The 21,130-nt window shown below is 39.2% G+C and overlaps 2 protein-coding genes across 3 annotated transcripts; both read right to left on the bottom strand.

The window, feature by feature from the left end:
* Positions 1-14: 14 nt before the first annotated feature.
* On the bottom strand, positions 15-21,082 carry LOC110381156 (vacuolar protein sorting-associated protein 35). 2 transcript variants are annotated; one of them, XM_064041448.1, is made up of 18 exons: positions 20,868-21,081; positions 20,717-20,797; positions 19,623-19,743; positions 18,640-18,833; positions 17,870-17,998; positions 17,451-17,536; positions 17,032-17,224; positions 10,955-11,083; positions 10,271-10,375; positions 9,703-9,851; positions 8,991-9,210; positions 8,451-8,560; positions 7,570-7,738; positions 5,331-5,428; positions 3,664-3,842; positions 3,070-3,203; positions 2,328-2,501; positions 15-1,482 (listed from the first exon to the last, which is right to left on the bottom strand). In XM_064041448.1, exons 1-18 carry the CDS (start codon positions 20,907-20,909, stop codon positions 1,324-1,326), a joined length of 2,472 nt encoding a protein of 823 aa, XP_063897518.1. In that variant the 5' UTR covers positions 20,910-21,081; the 3' UTR covers positions 15-1,323. The 2 variants fall into 2 exon arrangements, with proteins under 2 accessions (XP_063897518.1, XP_063897517.1); XM_064041447.1 differs by lacking the exons at positions 15-1,482; positions 2,328-2,501; positions 3,070-3,203; positions 3,664-3,842 and adding an exon at positions 4,882-5,089 and having other exon boundaries at positions 20,868-21,082.
* On the bottom strand, positions 11,322-12,244 carry LOC135118729 (uncharacterized). The gene has a single exon (XM_064041454.1). The coding sequence runs from the start codon at positions 12,242-12,244 to the stop codon at positions 11,459-11,461; it is 786 nt and encodes a 261-aa protein (XP_063897524.1). The 3' UTR covers positions 11,322-11,458.
* Positions 21,083-21,130: the final 48 nt, after the last annotated feature.

Below are 21,130 nucleotides of genomic sequence, written 5' to 3' on the forward strand. Positions count from 1 at the left end.
ATAAAACAACAATAAAAATAACACGAAATATAATTGCTTCTATAAAACATTACGTATTAAAACTTAAATAGAATACATTAGAAATTATATTCGTAACTTATTTACACTTAATATAACATGAGATTAATTAACGTTAATATTAAAATAAGAGGAATGTGGTTTAGTAACAAACATTCCATTTTTTTACCTAAATCGGTCAAAATTGTACCAAATAAGGCAATAGAACCAGCTTACCATAATTTTTTCATCCCACCATCTCGGAAAGAATAGTTTTACCCTTTGATATCTGAGCGCAAAAGCCGTTTTTATCCTCTAGAGCGGCAAAGTGATTTGAATTTAGAACATCGTGTGCAATACTACATTTGTGACAATCTTGATAAGACTTTTCAAACAAATACATATTAAACAAATAAAATACTGCTTAAAATAATTATTCGATTAATTAAGTAATTTTTATTATTGTTTTTACATAGATTTTTAACCTCGTTTCATTTTTAAACTGAGTTTTCAAATAAATGAACTTTACTAGGAACTTCTTTTTAATTTGATACTCATATGTGCGCGCCATTTTGTTTTTAAATTTCCTCGATGAGGTGGGATGAAAAGTTACGTGTTGCACTCGAGTGCAAAGATTTTTCACCTTGTGCTCTTTTGATTCCCTCGCTATCGCTCAGGATTCTAATTATTGAAACACTCGCTACGCTCGTGTTTCAATTTTAGAATCCTTCGCTTGCTCGGTCATCAAAATTGAGCCCGCGGTTAAAAAGCAACTTTGCACTCTTGTATAACAAATAACTATTATCAAAATATGTAATACAGATAATTTCTTTATTAAAAGTATTTTTTGTGATATTTGAACTATTATTATTTATTTTATGATGCATAAAATACATTGACAACTTCGTGCACATTTGTGAAACTTAATATAGACAGAAACACCACAAAAATTACTGTTTAAAATCACAAAATCACTTCACTTTTTGCTAATGCGAACACATTTCACTTTAATCTAGGGTAAGGCTTCTTACTCTATGCCCTAAGCTCTTCTTACCCTAGCTTATAAGCTGGGTAACGTTTATGACCCTAGCTTCTAAATAGGGGTAAGACCTCACACTCGCTTTTTAGACAGGGTAACACCTTACAATTACTTCTAAACCAGGGTAAGGCTTTTTACCCTAGTTTCCAAACCAGGGTAATGACTTATTACCCTAGCTTCGAAGGAAGGTAAGCCCTTACCCCAGCTTTTAAACTGGGTGAGGCATTTTACCCTATATCTTAAGCTAGACTAGAGCCTAGGTCAAGGTAAGGCCATTACCTGTTACCCTAAGCCAGATTAAGGCCCTCATACCCCAAACCCTCAGGGTCAGGACACTCCATCCTGTTCTTGAGATGCTGCAGAGTATTGTGGAAGTGCTTCGTGATCTGTTCCACTTCCTCAGACTGATCTAGGTTCGCTAATTCTTCGCGAATTTTTTGGATCACCTGGGGATAAATGGGTTTATATTAGTGGCAGGTTGAATATTGGTGGAATTTTAAAGGTTTTGTATTGTTTGTACAAAAATATTGTGTTTCGAAAGGCACACAAAATTGTCCCAGCTGTAATTTGAACATCTCTGGTAGTCGTTATGGGTAGTCAGAAGCTAGAGTCTAACAACCAGCCTTACTAAGAGATTTTGGGTTTGCCTACCACCTAACCTAACTAGGTTGAGGTCAGATAGGCATCATTACTTCACAGATATTACTTAAAAACTGGTTATATCTTAGATTTTGGAACGTGTAATCTGCAATAATTTTTAGTTTGAAAAGAGTGAGAGAGATGGCCTGTGTTTTCGGTCTAGCGCTATCTCGTTCCGCATAGATGATTGGCGCCATGTCGTAACTACGGTACCATTTAGAGAGAGATAAACTGTCAGTGGCACAAAGGTCCATTAAAGTTAAAGCTTCTTAAAATTTATTCCTGTCCCTTTCTTTGTCAAAAAGATAAAAAGTGTAAGCAACTGATGGAAAGATAGACAAAAACTTCGTTTCCTCTCATTCTTTTGGAGTGCCACAATTCTCATCTCTAAGGCATGTCCATTAGTATAATGTCGATGATTCTGGCACTATCCCTCATCTATACTAATATTATAAAGCTGAAGAGGTTGTTTGTTTGTTTGTTTGAACGCGCTAATCTCAGGAACTACTGGTCCGGTATAAAAATTTCTTTCAGTGTTAGATAGCCCATTTATCGAGGAAGGCTATAGGCTACTTTTTATCCCGGTACGGGAAGTAGTTCCCACGGGATGCGGGTGAAACCGCTGGCAGAAGCTAGTTGAATATATACTCACGGCATCAATAAGGTTAGTAGTAAGCGCCTCGTTGCCTCGCTCCCGTAGCAGCGCATACCGGCCGAGCAGCTCCGCCAGCAACTGTGCCTGCACGCCGCCGTCCATGCACTGCTGAGCAACGCGGCCTGCCTTCTTCAAGCAGTCGAGGGCACGAGATGCCTCGTTTAGATGCCACTGGGAACGAAAATTAAAGTCTTAATTTTTTGAGACTCCAAGTAGGCTGAAAACAGCACTTTTCGAACGTTAGAATTACATGAGACTACCCCTAAAAACGACCAACACTCCACCACTCCCTATGTGTTATGTGGACACAATTTTTATATAGGCATGACGAATTAAAAAAGTAATATAGATAGAAGATACCACTCGTTTGAATTTGGATTACGCTCTTCTAGATACAAAGCCCAAATTTTTATTACATCAAACGTATCTTAGAAAATAAGAATGCATATTTTCTGATATTCTAAAAGACGGACTAATTAGAATCCCTAAACTAGTTTAAAAATAGGTAGGTAGGTTTAAAAATAGTTTAGTGATTCGAAACTATGGATGGATTGTGTAAATAACAATACGGCTTCAAAACTGACATCAGAAGAAGTTCGAAAGTTATGGGGCAAAACATGCTGCGACCCCTAATAATAAATTGGAATACATAATTTTTTGTATTTAATATTTGACAATGACGATGAAAATGACATCTCATAAAAGGCCAGTAATTAAAACTTCAGAACTATGTTCATACCTGTTTCCCATCCTTAGCGGCCTTCCAGAAGAGATGAGCACACAAGGCCACAGCGCGGCTCTGGTCGGGCTTCTTCAGTAGCTTGCTAGCCGCTAGAGCACATTGTGTACGCATTGGCTCCGCGTTTTCAGCACCTAAAGAATTTACATCATCATAATTATACTTAATTGATTATACATTAAAGAGTTAACAACATCATTACATCATCATAAATAATACATACATAAGATCTTTATTTTGTCAATACCTATGTATTACAAATAAATATATTCTATTCTATTGTTACAAGAGTAAAGTTCATTTTAACAAGAACAGATTCAAACAAGAGTTGTTTTGTTAGGTTTTAGGATTAAATCTGCAATCTCTGCAGTTGCAGATTTATGTATTACTGTTAATAAAATAAGTTGCATATTTTGTGTAGGTGTAAAATGTTATTCAGTATTTTTTTTATGAATACAGGTAGGAGTATAATTTGCCAGTGGAAAAGAAAATTAAATATAATTTATTTAGTGAGTCTAAAAACTACTTTTGTGAAACAAACTGTAAATTGCAGCTAAATATATGAAAAATATGTCTAAATTGCAAGTAACTTACCAAAGCAATTAATCTGTTCGAACGTAGCGATAATCAGCGTAATAGCAGCCAACTGTGCCTTGCTGTCAGATATCTCGTCTTCGTACAACGAGAACGCCTGCGAGAGGAACTCGTACGCGATAGTCTCGTGGTTCGCGAAACCTATCTCACTGATCGCGAGGGCTCCTTGTAGGTATAATCTAAAGAAAATGAATATAATAATTAAGAAAAAACTTAAGACAGCTTAAGTCTACTTGGTCCACTTGGGAGAAGATCTTGGTCTACTTGGTAGTAGACCACGGTCTACTCTACGAAAAGACCAAAGTCTCATTGTGATATTTATTCTTTAATTTGGTCTGTATTCGTAACAGGCTTGCTATCAGATATCTCGTCTTCATACAGCGAGAACGCCTGCGAGAGGAACTCGTACGCGATAGTCTCGTGGTTCGCGAAACCTATCTCACTGATCGCGAGGGCTCCTTGTAGGTATAATCTAAAGAAAATGAATATAATAATTAAGAAAAAACTTAAGACAGCTTAAGTCTACTTGGTCCACTTGGGAGAAGATCTTGGTCTACTTGGTAGTAGACCACGGTCTACTCTACGAAAAGACCAAAGTCTCATTGTGATATTTATTCTTTAATTTGGTCTGTATTCGTAACAGGCTTGCTATCAGATATCTCGTCTTCATACAGCGAGAACGCCTGCGAGAGGAACTCGTACGCGATAGTCTCGTGGTTCATGAAACCTATCTCACTGATCGCGAGGGCTCCTTGTAGGTATAATCTAAAGAAAATGAATATAATAATTAAGAAAAAACTTAAGACAGCTTAAGTCTACTTGGTCCACTTGGGAGAAGATCTTGGTCTACTTGGTAGTAGACCACGGTCTACTCTACGAAAAGACCAAAGTCTCATTGTGATATTTATTCTTTAATTTGGTCTGTATTCGTAACAGGCTTGCTATCAGATATCTCGTCTTCATACAGCGAGAACGCCTGCGAGAGGAACTCGTACGCGATAGTCTCGTGGTTCGCGAAACCTATCTCGCTGATCGCGAGGGCTCCTTGTAGATATAATCTAAAGAAAATTAATATATCTAATTAAAAGGCAAAGTAAATTGCAGAAAAACCTTAAATAGACCCTGGTCTACTTGGGAGTAGACCACGGTCTACTCTACGAAAAGACCAAAGTCTCATTAACATATTGAATGTTAAATTTTTGAATTTCAGCCAGTATTCGTAACTGGTCTACTCTACGAAGAGACCAAAGTCTCACTAACACATTGAATGTTTAATTTTATAATTTGGTCTGTATTCGTAACTGGCTTGCTGTCAGATATCTCGTCTTCATACAACGAGAACGCCTGCGAGAGGAACTCGTACGCGATAGTCTCGTGGTTCGCGAAACCTATCTCACTGATCGCGAGGGCTCCTTGTAGGTATAATCTAGGAAAGTTAATATAATTAAAGGCAAAGTAAATTGTAGAAAAAACCTTAACCTGGGAGAAGACCTTGGTCTACCCTACGAAAAGACCAGTCTCATTATGATATTGAATGTTTAATTTTATAATTTCGGCCTGTCTTCATAACAGGTTTGAACATAAACATAACATAAACACAAATACCTACAACTACCTGAAATTATTGATTTTAGGACTCACAAGAAGCGAGTAGTTATTAAACATACCTCAAAGGCAATTCAGCAAGTTCAGCTTTGACTAACATACTGATAGTCTGATGACAAAACTGGAATATTTTCTGACACTTCTTCTCCCACATTTCGTCCTAAAACAAACAAGATATAGTTATTATACTTCTCACCAAACTTTTTGTCGTTACGAGCTCTGCAGGTACCAATTTAAGGCATCAGCGGGTGGCACATAAACTTTACAATATGAAGGTGCGAGGATCGATTGATAGTAAGGTAGTGTTAGCCGCCGTCGGTTCGCGGATAGGTGAGTATCCTGTCATGACGAGTTCTTCCGTGTTTCGGAAAACAGTAGGTCCCGGTTTTCATTTTAACATCTTTGGTAGTCAGAACCCAGTAAAACTGACAACCAGTACCAAGGGGTATTGGGTTGCCCGGGTAACGGGGTTGAGGAGATCAGATAGGCACTCGCTTTATGTAAAAGCACTGGTACTCAGCTACATCCGATTAGACTGGAAGCTGACCCCAACATAGTTGGAAAAGGCTGTGAGGATGATGACGACTCGGATACATGCTTTGCTTACCTTAAGCTCGCCTTAGTACGTAATATATGTGCAATAAAGTATAAATAAATAAGTGTAGATACAGACCGTATCTCTCAGCTCCCTGTATGTATGCGCTAGACTGTACGCGTGGAACAGTATGGGCGGGCAGTAATACTCACAGTATCCCTCAGCTCCCTGTATGTATGCGCTAGACTGTACGCGTGGAACAGTATGGGCGGGCAGTAATACTCACAGTATCCCTCAGCTCCCTGTATGTATGCGCTAGACTGTACGCGTGGAACAGTATGGGCGGGCAGTAATACTCACAGTATCCCTCAGCTCCCTGTATGTATGCGCTAGACTGTACGCGTGGAACAGTATGGGCGGGCAGTAATACTCACAGTATCCCTCAGCTCCCTGTATGTATGCGCTAGACTGTACGCGTGGAACAGTATGGGCGGGCAGTAATACTCACAGTATCCCTCAGCTCCCTGTATGTATGCGCTAGACTGTACGCGTGGAACAGTATGGGCGGGCAGTAATACTCACAGTATCCCTCAGCTCCCTGTATGTATGCGCTAGACTGTACGCGTGGAACAGTATGGGCGGGCAGTAATACTCACAGTATCCCTCAGCTCCCTGTATGTATGCGCTAGACTGTACGCGTGGAACAGTATGGGCGGGCAGTAATACTCACAGTATCCCTCAGCTCCCTGTATGTATGCGCTAGACTGTACGCGTGGAACAGTATGGGCGGGCAGTAATACTCACAGTATCCCTCAGCTCCCTGTATGTATGCGCTAGACTGTACGCGTGGAACAGTATGGGCGGGCAGTAATACTCACAGTATCCCTCAGCTCCCTGTATGTATGCGCTAGACTGTACGCGTGGAACAGTATGGGCGGGCAGTAATACTCACAGTATCCCTCAGCTCCCTGTATGTATGCGCTAGACTGTACGCGTGGAACAGTATGGGCGGGCAGTAATACTCACAGTATCCCTCAGCTCCCTGTATGTATGCGCTAGACTGTACGCGTGGAACAGTATGGGCGGGCAGTAATACTCACAGTATCCCTCAGCTCCCTGTATGTATGCGCTAGACTGTACGCGTGGAACAGTATGGGCGGGCAGTAATACTCACAGTATCCCTCAGCTCCCTGTATGTATGCGCTAGACTGTACGCGTGGAACAGTATGGGCGGGCAGTAATACTCACAGTATCCCTCAGCTCCCTGTATGTATGCGCTAGACTGTACGCGTGGAACAGTATGGGCGGGCAGTAATACTCACAGTATCCCTCAGCTCCCTGTATGTATGCGCTAGACTGTACGCGTGGAACAGTATGGGCGGGCAGTAATACTCACAGTATCCCTCAGCTCCCTGTATGTATGCGCTAGACTGTACGCGTGGAACAGTATGGGCGGGCAGTAATACTCACAGTATCCCTCAGCTCCCTGTATGTATGCGCTAGACTGTACGCGTGGAACAGTATGGGCGGGCAGTAATACTCACAGTATCCCTCAGCTCCCTGTATGTATGCGCTAGACTGTACGCGTGGAACAGTATGGGCGGGCAGTAATACTCACAGTATCCCTCAGCTCCCTGTATGTATGCGCTAGACTGTACGCGTGGAACAGTATGGGCGGGCAGTAATACTCACAGTATCCCTCAGCTCCCTGTATGTATGCGCTAGACTGTACGCGTGGAACAGTATGGGCGGGCAGTAATACTCACAGTATCCCTCAGCTCCCTGTATGTATGCGCTAGACTGTACGCGTGGAACAGTATGGGCGGGAAGCTGTGCCGCACCCGCGCCGCGCCGCCCGCCTGCAGCGCCTTGCGGGCTGACGACAGGATCAGGTACTGACGGTCGGCAGAATCGGACTTGAAGTGATGGATTAACCTGGAAAAAACAGTCTTGTAAGTTATTTGCTAACAAGCCTAGTAGACTACTCAAATATTACAGTGGCCAAAAACACCAATAGACCAGTAGACTAAGAGGCCAGTAAACGATAAGTGTCGGCCATCGTTGAAAATCGCACTGCGACTCTGTCACACTTAGGGTCGCTGCATATATGCATATTTACAATTTTACCATGTTCATTGCGTTTTGTTATATTTGCTTGTCTGTTTAGTGCCCTATATGCGTCACAACACAACCGCGAAGAAATGCTTTGATTTAATTTTATTCGAAGAGACACATAAAAAACGCCTCGTTCTTTGAATAAAACGTTTTTTTTTTAATGAATTCTTTTACGTAAGCTCTGCGTTCTACTAAGTTAGTAGAAAAATATACTAAAATTCTTACCAACCTTTCTTTCATTATGTCTGGATCATCAACTTCCGCGGACTACTGGGTCAGTAGACCAATAGACCAAAATACACATGTCTTACTAACAAGCCCTGTTCTTCCTTAAAATCTTATACATCAGGCTCTATAGTCGAGGTCAACTGATCTAGTAGACCAGTAGACTAATAGACCAAAGATACATACCTTGCCAACAAGCCCTGTTCTTCCTTGAAGTCTTCTACACCAGGCTATGTACCCAAGGTCTACTGGTCCAGTAGACCAGTAGACAGTAGATTAATAAACTAGTAGACCAAAAGATACATACCTTGCTAACAAGCCCTGTTCTTCCATAAAATCTTCTACATCAGGCTCTGTAGTCGGTTGATCGGGTTGGTCTTTTACTAAAACGTCTAACATCGCCAGTACTGCTTCTACCTAAAATTATAAGAAAAGGCAGTTTTATTTGTTTTAGAGTCTAACTTTATTCTCACTTTTTCACACATACTTTGATTTCTTTTAAAAGATAAATATAGTCTTTTACTCAAAAAAGGCTGAAAATCTCTATTTGTCTGTAAAAAAGATAGTCTCTCAAAATCTTCAGCACTTCCTATGTCTTTTTGCTGTGAAGAAGAAATTGAACAAAATCCCCATCTAGGTTTTCTCCCATTTAAATAAAAAGTATATTAAAGATATAAAAAGACAAAGTACTGCTTGACACAATGTGGAAAAAAAAACAATCTCAGAGAATTACATACAAATCTTAACCATCGTTTTACCTGGACTGTAGACTGAACTAAACCGACTATTATCCCTTTTCAGTCACCTAAAACATACAACAACTGATAATATATATATAAAAACTCACGTCCTCCGGAGTAGAAATCATGCAATCAGTTTCCAAAACGTCGTTGATCAGATGAACAGCGATCATTATTCTGCCCGGATGGTTCAGATGCTTGATCAGCGGCGCATAGTTCTGCAGTTTGATCAGTGTCAGAATGTTCTTATAGTGGTCTGCAGGCAGCTTGAGGATCTTCATGAGTTCTTTGAAAACTGCCGTGTTGTGTTCTAGGTGGGTTTTGCCGCTAAAAAATTAGATTTTGTTTGTAGAATTTGTAGATGAAGGTTTTTTTATAGAAATATAGGAATTTTTTTTATATTGGACCGGTTATTTTTATTTTTTTGTTTATGTATTAGGTTTTGGTATTTACTGAAATATGTAAGAAAAAATAGCTGAAAATGTGATTTTCGCAAAAAAGTGCGCTTAAGGAGTACAATATTTATTCTGACATATTTTTTATACCTTTTTTCAGGCAACCAGGTCCCAAAGAAAATACAAAAACACATATATATAAACATTTATATAAAATAGTTATAAACGAATACATAAAATTATATGCACTATCATAACTATTTCATTTCATCATTCAATATTTATGTTCACATCAACTATTAATATATTAATTATGGATGCCAATATTTTTTTACAATTAATTGTAGTATCAATAGTACTAGATTTTTCCAGAGTTTGCTTACACTTTATACAAAATCGTCAAAATAATATATTACAAACTTACCTAGCCTGATGTATATCAGCACAAATCTTGTCAGTGTGAGCGAGAACTCTGTCGACGTAGTTAAGTTTGTCAGGGTGGCAGCGCTGCGCTAGCTTCAGTAGTGCCAACTGAAGGGATAGCATGTCTTCTGGGGGCATGTCTGTGCGAGACTGTGGGGAAAAAATATGGTAGCTATTTATGTATACATTTAGGTACATAGAGAAAGTGTATATGAAGGGGTATGAGGACAAAAAGAATCATCATAACGTTTGACACATGGGAAAGAAATATATAATTAAAAGTACAGCAAAAGAGTGTAATCGATACAGCTATGTTTATTTGTGACATGTTTATTCGGCTCTAAAAAATAAATGAATTAAGAAAGCAATAGCACTTTAAATCTTTTTGAATCATCCTCCATCCTCCGAGCCTTTTTCCTAACTATGTTAGGGTCGGCAAAATCTTTTTGAATGCATTTTAAAAATTATTAAGACATACATACACTTATCATGGATGTATTTTACTAATATTTTTTCAAATGATTTTCTTACGTAAGAAATATATTTTTTTTAAATATGTTAGTACAAACCTGTGTGATAGCAGCCACTTGGTCTGAGAACACTTCGAAGAGTTGCACTTCTTGTTCCTTGCCATCTTCCATCACAACACTCAGATTTATATTGCCTTCGTTTCTCTGTAAAAAATAATTGAAAATGACATCACAAAAAACGCAGTAGTATAAACTTATTGCAGAAGCGTAGAAGCAAAAATTATATTTTTCATATAAAAGTGTATGCAATAAATCCTAACTAATATTATAAATGTGAAGAAAGTAACTCTGTCTGTCTGTCTGTCTTTTCTTCACGCCTAAACTACTGAACCGATTTGTGTGAAATTTGGTACAGACATAGTTTGGAACTTGAGAAAGGACATAGGATAGTTTTTATTTCAAAAAAAAAAAATCTATTGGTCAAACCAAAAATATACCGGAAGTCACTATTCCATGCGAACGAAGTCGCGGGCAAAAGCTAGTTATACATAAATGAGGTACGCCGGAGGCAAAAAAACTCCTCTTCGCTGTCGACCGGGAGTTTGCTCAAAATTTTGATGCAAATGCTTAAAATTTATTCATGGTAGTAGCTAGCCTTTTGGTCACGCAAAGCGTCAACCAGCCGTTTTGAAAGATCGTTAAAAAGAACGTGGATATTCAGACCCCAAATAGTTCAGAAATACAGTTGCAGCTAAGCTGACTTTTTAATTGAATTATAATTACCTGGCTATAAGTAGCAAGTCGTTCGATAAGAGCTATGATGATGTTCTTGATGTTCACTCCTGGCTGTAGTTCAGCGCAGGACTTCAGGAACGGTTGAAGATTCGCTAGATGGAATTCGTCGGGGAACACCTGGTGACAACATATGTTTTTAGTTACTGACACTTTTTCTGAGTGTCAGTATGGCAAAATAGAAGAGGATGACTTATTGCGCCGACCCCAGATAAAATTGGGAACAGGGTAGGAGGAAGTAGAAGTGTTCTTGAAACTTTTTATTATTATGTTGTGTTGAGAGGTCATTTTTGTTTTGACATGCTATTTAAAATCCTCAGCTAAAGTCACAATGTATAGCAATATTATGTTTGACTTACATACTTAGAGGGTTGGAGGGTTGTGGTCGTTCTCCCCCACGAGGACCAGTCGGCTTGGGGGATGGTGGTGTTTACAAGTTTCTTTGTTGTAGGTTTCTTCGGTTGGTTTCGGTTTCCGTTTGCCGATATTTAGTTGCTATTGTTGTTTGGCATTATTTGTATTTATGGCTTCCGAGGTATTAGAGAGGGAGCTCGCTCTGGGCCGCATCAAATTAAAAGCATTTGTTACATTTGGCTTGAATGGAGGTATAGTCTGCTGTTTTTTCGGCTGGTTGGTGTGGGATGTGGGCGATACAGAGGGTGATGTAGATACTTCTCGTTTTCTCTTCTCTTGGATGTTACTACTTTCTTTGACTATTAGTTTATCATACTTCAAGTATGCTATATTCCCCTTTTCTCTCTCCTTAACCAACTCCGCTTGTAATTTTTTCCTCTTTTCTAGCACTTCTTTTGAGTAATCTTCGGTGATATAGATGTCCTTCAGGTTCTTTCTATTTTTAATAATTTCGGTCTTTTTCCAGTAGTTTATAAACGAACAAAGTACCGGTCTAGGTTTCTTACTTTCTTTGTTTTTATTACCTAGACGGTAGATTTTGTTAACTTCGCAGTCATCTACTTCAATGTTTAAATCTTGTTTCAGATTTCTTTTTATTTTTTGCAGTAGCTCAAAGGAGGTTTTTTCTTTTTCTTCTAGTCCATGTACTATTATATTGTTGCTCTTCTCCCGTCCCTTTAGGTATTTTAATTCTTTTTCTAATTTCTCTAATTTGATTTTTAGGTTTTTATTTTCTTCCACTATAGGGATTAACTTTTCGTCCATCTTGTCCATAATGCTTTCTGTGATAGAATCCTTTAATTCAGCAATTTGATTTTGCATCTCGATCTTCATTTTGTCAAATAGTAATTGAAATTGACCTTCCATGATGTTCTTATGAAGATGTATTTACGTAGATTGGAACGTAGTGGTAGAAAATGGTAGTAATTATTTCCACAGTTGGCAACACTGACTATAGTGTCAGACGTGACGTGTGTCACTGTCGGCTTGACGTTGTTGTCAAATATCAAATTTATGTTTTTTCTAATCTCAAATCAGTGGTGGTATTGTGCACCTAATTTCGCGGAGATCTTCGTCAGTTGCACAATTCTGATTATTTGGGAGCACTTCACGACACTTCCGTTAGTTGTTTTCGGCGGTGGTTCTATACTGAGTTCACTATAAGTATTTTATTTCACTTTGTTTTCCTGGAGCTTGTCACCGTAGTGTTGACAGTTCTGATGCCGGAAACGGAAAAAACTCTAGATGACGTATTCGCCTTTACTACAAAACATGACACCTCAAATAAAGTGATAGCCCCAAGGCGAATACGTCATCTAGAGTTCATTGCACAGTTCACGACGACCAACTGCGGAACCAACCCTCCAACAAGAAGTGATAACCAAAACCATAACAAAAATGATAAACAACAAAAATCTAAAATATATATAGCGGCTCTTAATGTACTTACCCTCAAAAACGAAGAAAATCTTGCAGAACTAATACAGGCGTTAAAAAACATCAAATGGGATATCGTGGGCTTGAGTGAAGTGAGAAGAATGGGTGAAAATATCACGTCATACCCAGACTACGTACTCTATTATAAAGGAGAGACCCCAGGTCAATACGGGGTGGGATTTATTGTCAGGAAACATCTCGCAAAGTATGTAGAAGGATTCGTAGGAGTCTCAGAGCGTATTGCGATAATGCATATAAAACTACCTGGATACAAGCATCCTTGGTCTATTATTCAAATATATTCACCTACAGAACAGGCAAATTTAGAAACAATAAATACATTTTACGTGGACTTAAATAAAGCGATCGAAGAACACGGCCATAAAAACCTTATAGTAATGGGCGACTACAATGGGCAGATCGGTGATAGACGACCAGGAGAAAATAAAACACTAGGACCATTTGCTTACAGCAACAAAACCAGGAGTAGAAATGGAGAACTCATCATGAACTTTGCACAAGGAAATAATCTTGCCGTCCTAAATACTATGTTTATGAGAAAGAAGAAAAACATGTGGACATGGATCTCACCGGACTGCAAAACTAAAAACCAAATCGACTTCATCCTTACAAACAGAAACAGACATTTCACTAACTTCACCGAAATCAATAAACTAAATTTTAACACTAACCATAAACTTATCAGAGCGGAACTTGTAGCAAAACCAATGAAAAAACCTAGACCAAAACAGGACCCAGGATCTGTAAAACTCGGGAAATATCATTTAGAACAAATAACAAGCGCTCTGGAAGTGAAACTCACCAACTCCGGAGAAATCATACAGGAAGGAACACAAGCAAAATACGACCGGTTAGAAAATACCATCAAAAGCATAACGCAGATACAGCTCACTGCAAACGACAAAACGGAACCGAAAAAGTGGCTAACAACAAACACCATAAAACTTATAGAAGAAAGGAACCACTTAATAAGAGCTAGAGATATACAAGACAGAAGGAAGCACCTAACAAAACTTAGTAAACAAATTAAGGACAGCATAAGGAAGGATAGAAAACAAAATAGAATGGAAACAATAGAGAAGTACATAAGTAGTACAGGCGGAGTCAAAAAAGCTTACAAGGAACTGAGGAACTCAGTAGACTGGATCGTCAAAATGAAAAGTCACAACGGAAAATGGAAACATAGCAGAACAGACATATTAGAATCCGCTGTATCCTACTACAGAGAACTATACAAAAACGACACAAATGACAAGGAAATCGTTTTGACAGAACCTTCAGACGTTCCTAGCATTCTTCAAGCTGAAGTTGAGAGAGCTATAGACACCCAAAAGATAGACAAAACACCAGGTCCCGACGGAATAACCAATGAATTTCTGAAGCATAGCAAGGAAGTCTTGATACCGGCCCTTACAGACATGTTTAACGATATAGTAGACACCGAAACAATACCGCAGCAATGGACAGAGTCTAATATTATATTGATATACAAGAAAGGAGATAAACACGAACTCGGAAATTACCGGCCGATATCTCTTATGTCAGACATATACAAAACATTCGCTAAGATCATCTTAAAACGCATTGAAAGAACATTAGACGAACACCAACCTATCGAGCAGGCGGGATTTCGTAAAGGTTACTCAGTGATAGACCACATTCATGTTGTACGCCAAGTATTAGAGAAATACAATGAACACCAGCTTACCTACTACGTCGCATTCATCGACTACAGCAAAGCATTTGATTCTCTACTACATAACAACATTTGGGAAGCTTTAATGGATCAGGGGATCGAACATAAATACATCCGATTAATAAGGAACGTATATAGACACAGCACAGCTAGAATCCAACTAGAAAAGAAAAGCGACCCATTCAAAATAGAAAAAGGTGTTAGACAAGGAGACCCCCTATCTCCGAAGCTGTTCTCAGCGGTATTGGAGGCAATCTTCAGGCGACTCAGTTGGGACAATCTCGGGATCAACGTAAACGGCACATCGCTGACGAACCTAAGATTTGCGGATGATATAGTGCTTTTCGCTAAAACACCAGAAGACATCAGTAAAATGATAGAAGACCTAGCGACAGAAAGCGAGAAAGTAGGTCTAAAACTGAATCCTGAAAAGACCAGAGTGATGACAAACGGAACCAAATCCACAATACAATTAAAAAACACGGAAATCAGTTACACAGACGAATACGTATACCTGGGACAGCTAATTACTCAAAAAGAACCTATGATCAAGGAAGCTGAGAGGAGAATCACGAACGGCTGGAAAAGATACTGGAGTCTGAAGGAGGCTATGAAAAATAAACAACTTCACATAAACTTCAAAAGTAAATTGTTCAACACCTGCGTACTACCCGTCCTTATGTATGGCTGCCAATCATGGGCACTAACCCAGAAAATGACAAGCAAGCTCGCAACATGCCAATATGCTATGGAAAGAAGCATGTTGAGTGTAAAAAAATCAGACAAACTGAGAAACTACTTCATTAGGAATAAAACAAAAACCATAGATATAAGGTTGAAAATAAAAAGGCTCAAGTGGAGATGGGCAGGACATATGATAAGAGGCCATGATAAATGGAGTAAGAAAATAACAGGATGGTATCCTAGAGAAGGTAAGAGGAAAAAAGGCAGACCACAGAAAAGATGGGATGATGACATCAGGGAGGTAGCAGGAGTGACGTGGAACAGAGTCGCACAGGATAGGAACGAATGGAAAAGGTTGGAGGAGGCCTTTGCCGATTGGCAAACAAATCTACAAAAAGTGAATAAACGGCAAATATTAGAGTATTAGATTAAAAGAGTGTATTTTGTAATGAAATTGTAGATCTGAATAAAAGGCTATTATTATAAATGTATGTCTCTTTTTGACCTCGGGACTACAGAGTCCCGGATTTTTGGGAGGCGAACGTGGGGCCGAAGCCAACACGCTGAAGCCCTTTTGAGACAACTTTAATGAAATGGTGACACAAAACCGGCGATTATCCCTGTATACACTATAGAAATGTACCCAAGGACAATCCCCGGTTCTGTGCTAAACTATTGCTAACTATGGATGAAAACTACTTGGGCTATTGTGATGGGATGCTAATGGACTAGGAATGGGGAAACTACGGGAACTATGGCACCTGCCGATAACAATGTAATAAATACACGTAAAAATGGCAGGTGGAGACTCGCCAACTCACTTACTGGGCCCCCGGGAATCAGTCACTGAAAAGCAACAAGAGGGCAACAGGTACATGAGCGGCTGAGAAGAGTGAGGATACCTCGGCGGACTTTAAACGCAGATCACGCGCTCCCTGTGGGTCCAGCATCACCGGCCCACTCGCCACTTACCACGAGGCACCTACCCTCCGAGCATTGCTCTAGCGACTCCACTCTGACCGGCCGGTGAAGGCAAGCCAAGAGGCGGGAGACCTATCCCCCGTCATGCTTCACTCCGGCAAGCCGGAGATGGGGGACAGTATACTCTCCCTGGAGCACTCGGATATATAGCCCCGCTTATTATTATTACATACTTAGTGGTACATAGTTTAAAGTGCCTTTGACTGTTTTCTATATGTAACTGGCATAGTAAAGCCCAAAGATTTTTAATTAATATGCTTAACTTAATAAGCACAAAAATGCTCTTCTTCATGATCTACCTATTAAAGAAGTTATCTTTAACCTAAACTGATACCATGATGATATTTTGTTTGTGCCCCCAGAGCTCCGAAACCTCTGAACAGGGGTTATTTTGTACAGGACCATGAATGAGGACATGGTGACCTGATGCAGAGGAACAACCGACCTGTATGATGCACTCCATGAGGTACTCCTGGGCTATCGCGTCCCGGCAGCTGACGACTTGCTCCAGGATGCCGGGCAGCACCAGGCGTCCATAGTCTTCCACTGTGACCTGATGCAGAGGAACAACCGACCTGTATGATGCACTCCATGAGGTACTCCTGGGCTATCGCGTCCCGGCAGCTGACGACTTGCTCCAGGATGCCGGGCAGCACCAGGCGTCCATAGTCTTCCACTGTGACCTGATGCAGAGGAACAACCGACCTGTATGATGCACTCCATGAGGTACTCCTGGGCTATCGCGTCCCGGCAGCTGACGACTTGCTCCAGGATGCCGGGCAGCACCAGGCGTCCATAGTCTTCCACTGTGACCTGATGCAGAGGAACAACCGACCTGTATGATGCACTCCATGAGGTACTCCTGGGCTATGGCGTCCCGGCAGCTGACGACTTGCTCCAGGATGCCGGGCAGCACCAGGCGTCCATAGTCTTCCACTGTGACGGACTCCAACTGGGAGAGGCGGACGAGGTTCGTGCCTACTAGGATGCGTAGTTCGGAACGTTCGCGTTCGCGACGCTCTTTGTCCCTGGCGAACAAAGATAAAACTTATGTAATAAATTTTCTACATATTGCTTTTCATATAATAAAAACATTTGTTTATTTTGGATGTTAATATGATCAATTGCAATTTTCAATTAAATTAGCGTCTTTGTCTTGTTTTTCTGTCAAACATCCTTTCTAATAGTAAAATAATTTCTGCATAGGCAGAAAGGGACACAAAACATGATGGAATGCTAAAAATGTGCATTTACCTGGAGTGACCCTGATGCTGCATCCTGACCCACAGTTTGTTCATTTCAGCAAAGTTCATCAGGACAAAGTCGATCGCATCTTTTACCTGTGCAACAAATAAAAATCACTACTAGTAATCAATAACTGGGCTTGGGTTTTGAAAGAGAAATGAATACTTTTAAAATCATACTTTCTAGAAAATTTACAAATAAAATAAGAACAGAAATGGGTTTTCTTAACAAGAAGAAATGGGTATTCAATCCTGAAATCGAAACTTTTTCAAACATTTTTTTAAACTTCGAATATAAACTTACAGGTAAACAAATGTTGAATTTCGAAATTACCTTTGTAAATGTTTTCTTTCAGTCTATCATACAAAAATCCTTAGTAAAAAAAAAAAACAAATAAAAATAACACTATTGTATCCATCCATACTCACAACGCCTTCATTTTCATTCTGTGCCTCAGAAGTATCGGGTAACACATTCCTGGTGCACTGCAGGAGGTAGTTCCTCAGGAACAACCCTCGGAGAGGATGCTGCACTCCTCTGCACATCTCCACAAGATCCTGTGGAGGCAGGTAATGTTTGATGAAGTTTGGACCTTATGTCAGTGGTGTAAAGGTTGAATATGGAAAACTATGTAGGCTTTCATTGAATACTAGCTGTTCCCTGCGGTTTCATCTATGTACGTCATGTTTAAGCAGCACTTATTATTGGACACAAAATATTCCAAAACATCTCGAAACAAAAATTCTTCTATTTGAACAGCACCCTAAGGTGCTAAAGAACGCCCAAGGCGTTAAGTCTTCCGTTGTACAGTGTATAAAAATTCGTCGTTGTTATAGCGAAAGAACAAAGGACTCCCCGAAGATTAGCCAGTTTTTGTGGTGTTCAGCAACCTGCATCCACTGTTTCCTGGCGACGTTGGCCAGATCATCCTTTCATCTTCTGAGGGTAATTGTCAAATTCCTTTCTCTTTTTTTTAACCAAAACTATTGCCATTTATAATTTAAAAAAAAAAACTTACCTTCAATAAATCCCTCCTCAGATTGCTATTAGTCTTGATATACACAAGTCCCACAGTTATAAGCAGGTACAACCGCGGGACGATGTTGCCAGCATATTGCACCAACTCATAGAGGTCGGCCACCTTACGACCTTTTTGGACCCAAACCTATGCTATTTATAAAAAAAAAAAACTACATACCTTTAATAAATCCCTCCTCAGATTACTATTAGTCTTGATATACACAAGCCCCACAGTTATAAGCAGGTACAACCGTGGGACGATGTTGCCAGCGTATTGCACCAACTCATAGAGGTCGGCTACCTTGCGACCTTTTTGGAATTCTTCGAGGAGGTAGAGCTCGAGGTGACGGAGCTCATCCGTTATGGCCATGTCTGGGGTAGTGGTTAAGGGTTTATATTATGGACTTCAAAAATAGTCATGGTAGCTGTACTTTGGTTCCACCTGCATCCCGAGGGAACTACTTCCCGCAGCTAGATAAAAAGTAGTCTGTCCTTTGACCTTTAACTTAAAATAGTTCAGTGGTTTTGTCAATGGGGTATCTAATAGCATAGGTAAATGCAGACAACGTTGTTCACACACTTTTCTAAAATAGAAAGTCATATATAATATCACGCAAGAAATTAATACATGATCACTTATAAGAAACGTAAGATGGGTCTTGTGAACTTGAAAGCATCTATTATGGTGTTATGTATATTAAACAGACTGGAACCAAAGGGAAAGTACTATGCATACCTTTCTCTGTGCATTGATGTTTGTATTTTTCCTATAACTTTTAAAATATAATCATTTGGCTAGTCTTTTCCCAACAGTGTTTAGATCAGCTTCCAAGCTAACCAAATGAAGCTATATATTATTGTTTTACTACAAGTGACTGTGTATCTGACCCCCAAACTGCAATTATCTGGGCAACCCAACACCCCTTGCCTTGGAAAGACTGGTTGACAGAATTTCTGGCTTCTGAGTACCTGTAATTACTGTCTGGGAAATTTAAATACCAGTCATGTTTAAAGACTATGCATATAACAACAAAGGTAGAACCTAATCTATTTACTAATCTGTACACTAAGCTGTTATTGACTTACTTCTAGTTCTTCCTATATTGGACTAAGGCATAACTAATAACTCGATGTCAAAATATTTTTACATAAAAAGGATACAAAGCTCATAATAGCTCTTAGGAGACAGTAGTGATGTCCTCAACTCGCCCAGCATGGTGGAGGCGTGCTTCAGAGCATCCATCAGCTTCGACTTGTCCAGACATCTCTTCATCTGAAATGCCTGTAACAAATACATGAGTATGTCAAAATGAAAATTGTCTATTGTATGTTGGTTTATTAGCCTATTAAAAACTAGGTTCTATTTATTGGCATGTTTTCACATAAAAAGCTACAAGAGGACAGCACCTTCAAAAGTTACAAAAATTAGCATGTCAAGACTTTTTAGTGTTATGGCTGGAAAGAAGAAGTGGTGATAAATCAAATCAAATACCTTTATTTTCAGGCTGCATAGGCCCATAGATATATACCTTAAAGACTAACATACATAATATATTATACAAACTTTGTTTGTATATAAAAACAAACATCCCAGCAAAGTATATGTTATTTACCTTTATTTACATTGGTCTATCTATCTATAATATAAAAATGAATCGCAAAATGTGTTGGTAAGCGCATAACTCAACAACGCCTGGACCAATTTGGCTAATTCTTTTTTTGTTGTGTTTGTTATTGTCAGGAGAAGGTTCTTATGAAAAAAAAAATAGGGTAAAGTAGAGAAGTCAGTTGACGGGAGCGAAGCCGCGGGCAAAAGCTAGTGTACTATAAAAATGTAAATGAAGTATAAGAAGAAATATAAGTTCAAAGCTAGAAATATACTCATAGATCTTTAAGTTAGTTGATGTTGATAGAAAAGTACCTAAAAAATGATAAATCATCAGTTCGTAATCAATTTGATTTTTATTTGTAACTAGCTAATTAGAAAACTTTATAATAAAAGTTCATTTAAATTAATTATTATTTAGAGTTATCACTAAAACTAGATAAGGAAGTATCTAACTCATATTCATATTATTTACTGCACTCTCATATGCAACAAGAAACAAATACCTCATTAATATGCAAGAAGGAACAAAAACAAAAGAGTTTACATCTCGAAAGACGACCTATAACAACGTGTTAAAAAAACGGAAGCCGCGTACCGCCCATAAATTGTCTATTGAACAATTAGATAATAATCATTGAAAACAAACCTGCACTTTGACTGTATTCAACGCCTCATCCAGGAGTTTCTCCTGCTCCTCCACCGGAGACGCCTGGTTCGTCATTTGTGCCTACAAAACACAAACAAATAAAGTACATTTTTATAAAATACGATAACTTTATGTACTGATAACTACTAACTGTAGACCATGTATACAAAAAAGGATGATTTATTTGCTCCATATGGCTCGATCAACGTGTTAATTGACAGTGTAACATTGCTCAACGCACCTGTGCTATGAACTGATCGCAAACGAAGCCACCGATAAGATTTTCTTAGGATAATTTATTTAATTTTCTTCGGTAGGTATGAGACACCTATCGTAAGCAGTTTGACAATTTACGACTTGTCAAAGTTGACAAACAGGTTTGATGTTTTTATTTCAGGGATACCAATTTAATAA

This window comes from Helicoverpa armigera, chromosome 25 (assembly GCF_030705265.1).
Source record: "Helicoverpa armigera isolate CAAS_96S chromosome 25, ASM3070526v1, whole genome shotgun sequence".
NCBI classification, from domain to species: Eukaryota; Metazoa; Arthropoda; class Insecta; order Lepidoptera; family Noctuidae; genus Helicoverpa; species Helicoverpa armigera.

Bases quoted from the DNA above. Each gene is read 5' to 3' on its own strand.
- LOC135118729 (XM_064041454.1), bottom strand. From the start codon at position 12,244: ATGGAAGGTCAATTTCAATTACTATTTGACAAAATGAAGATCGAGATG.
- LOC110381156 (XM_064041448.1), bottom strand. From the start codon at position 20,909: ATGGAGCAAATAAATCATCCTTTTTTGTATACATGGTCTACA. The intron at 9,211-9,702 runs GTAAGTTTGTAA...CTAATTTTTTAG, and splicing joins GCTGATATACATCAGGCTAG to CGGCAAAACCCACCTAGAAC. The intron at 1,483-2,327 runs GTGAGTATATAT...ATTTATCCCCAG, and splicing joins CTACTAACCTTATTGATGCC to GTGATCCAAAAAATTCGCGA.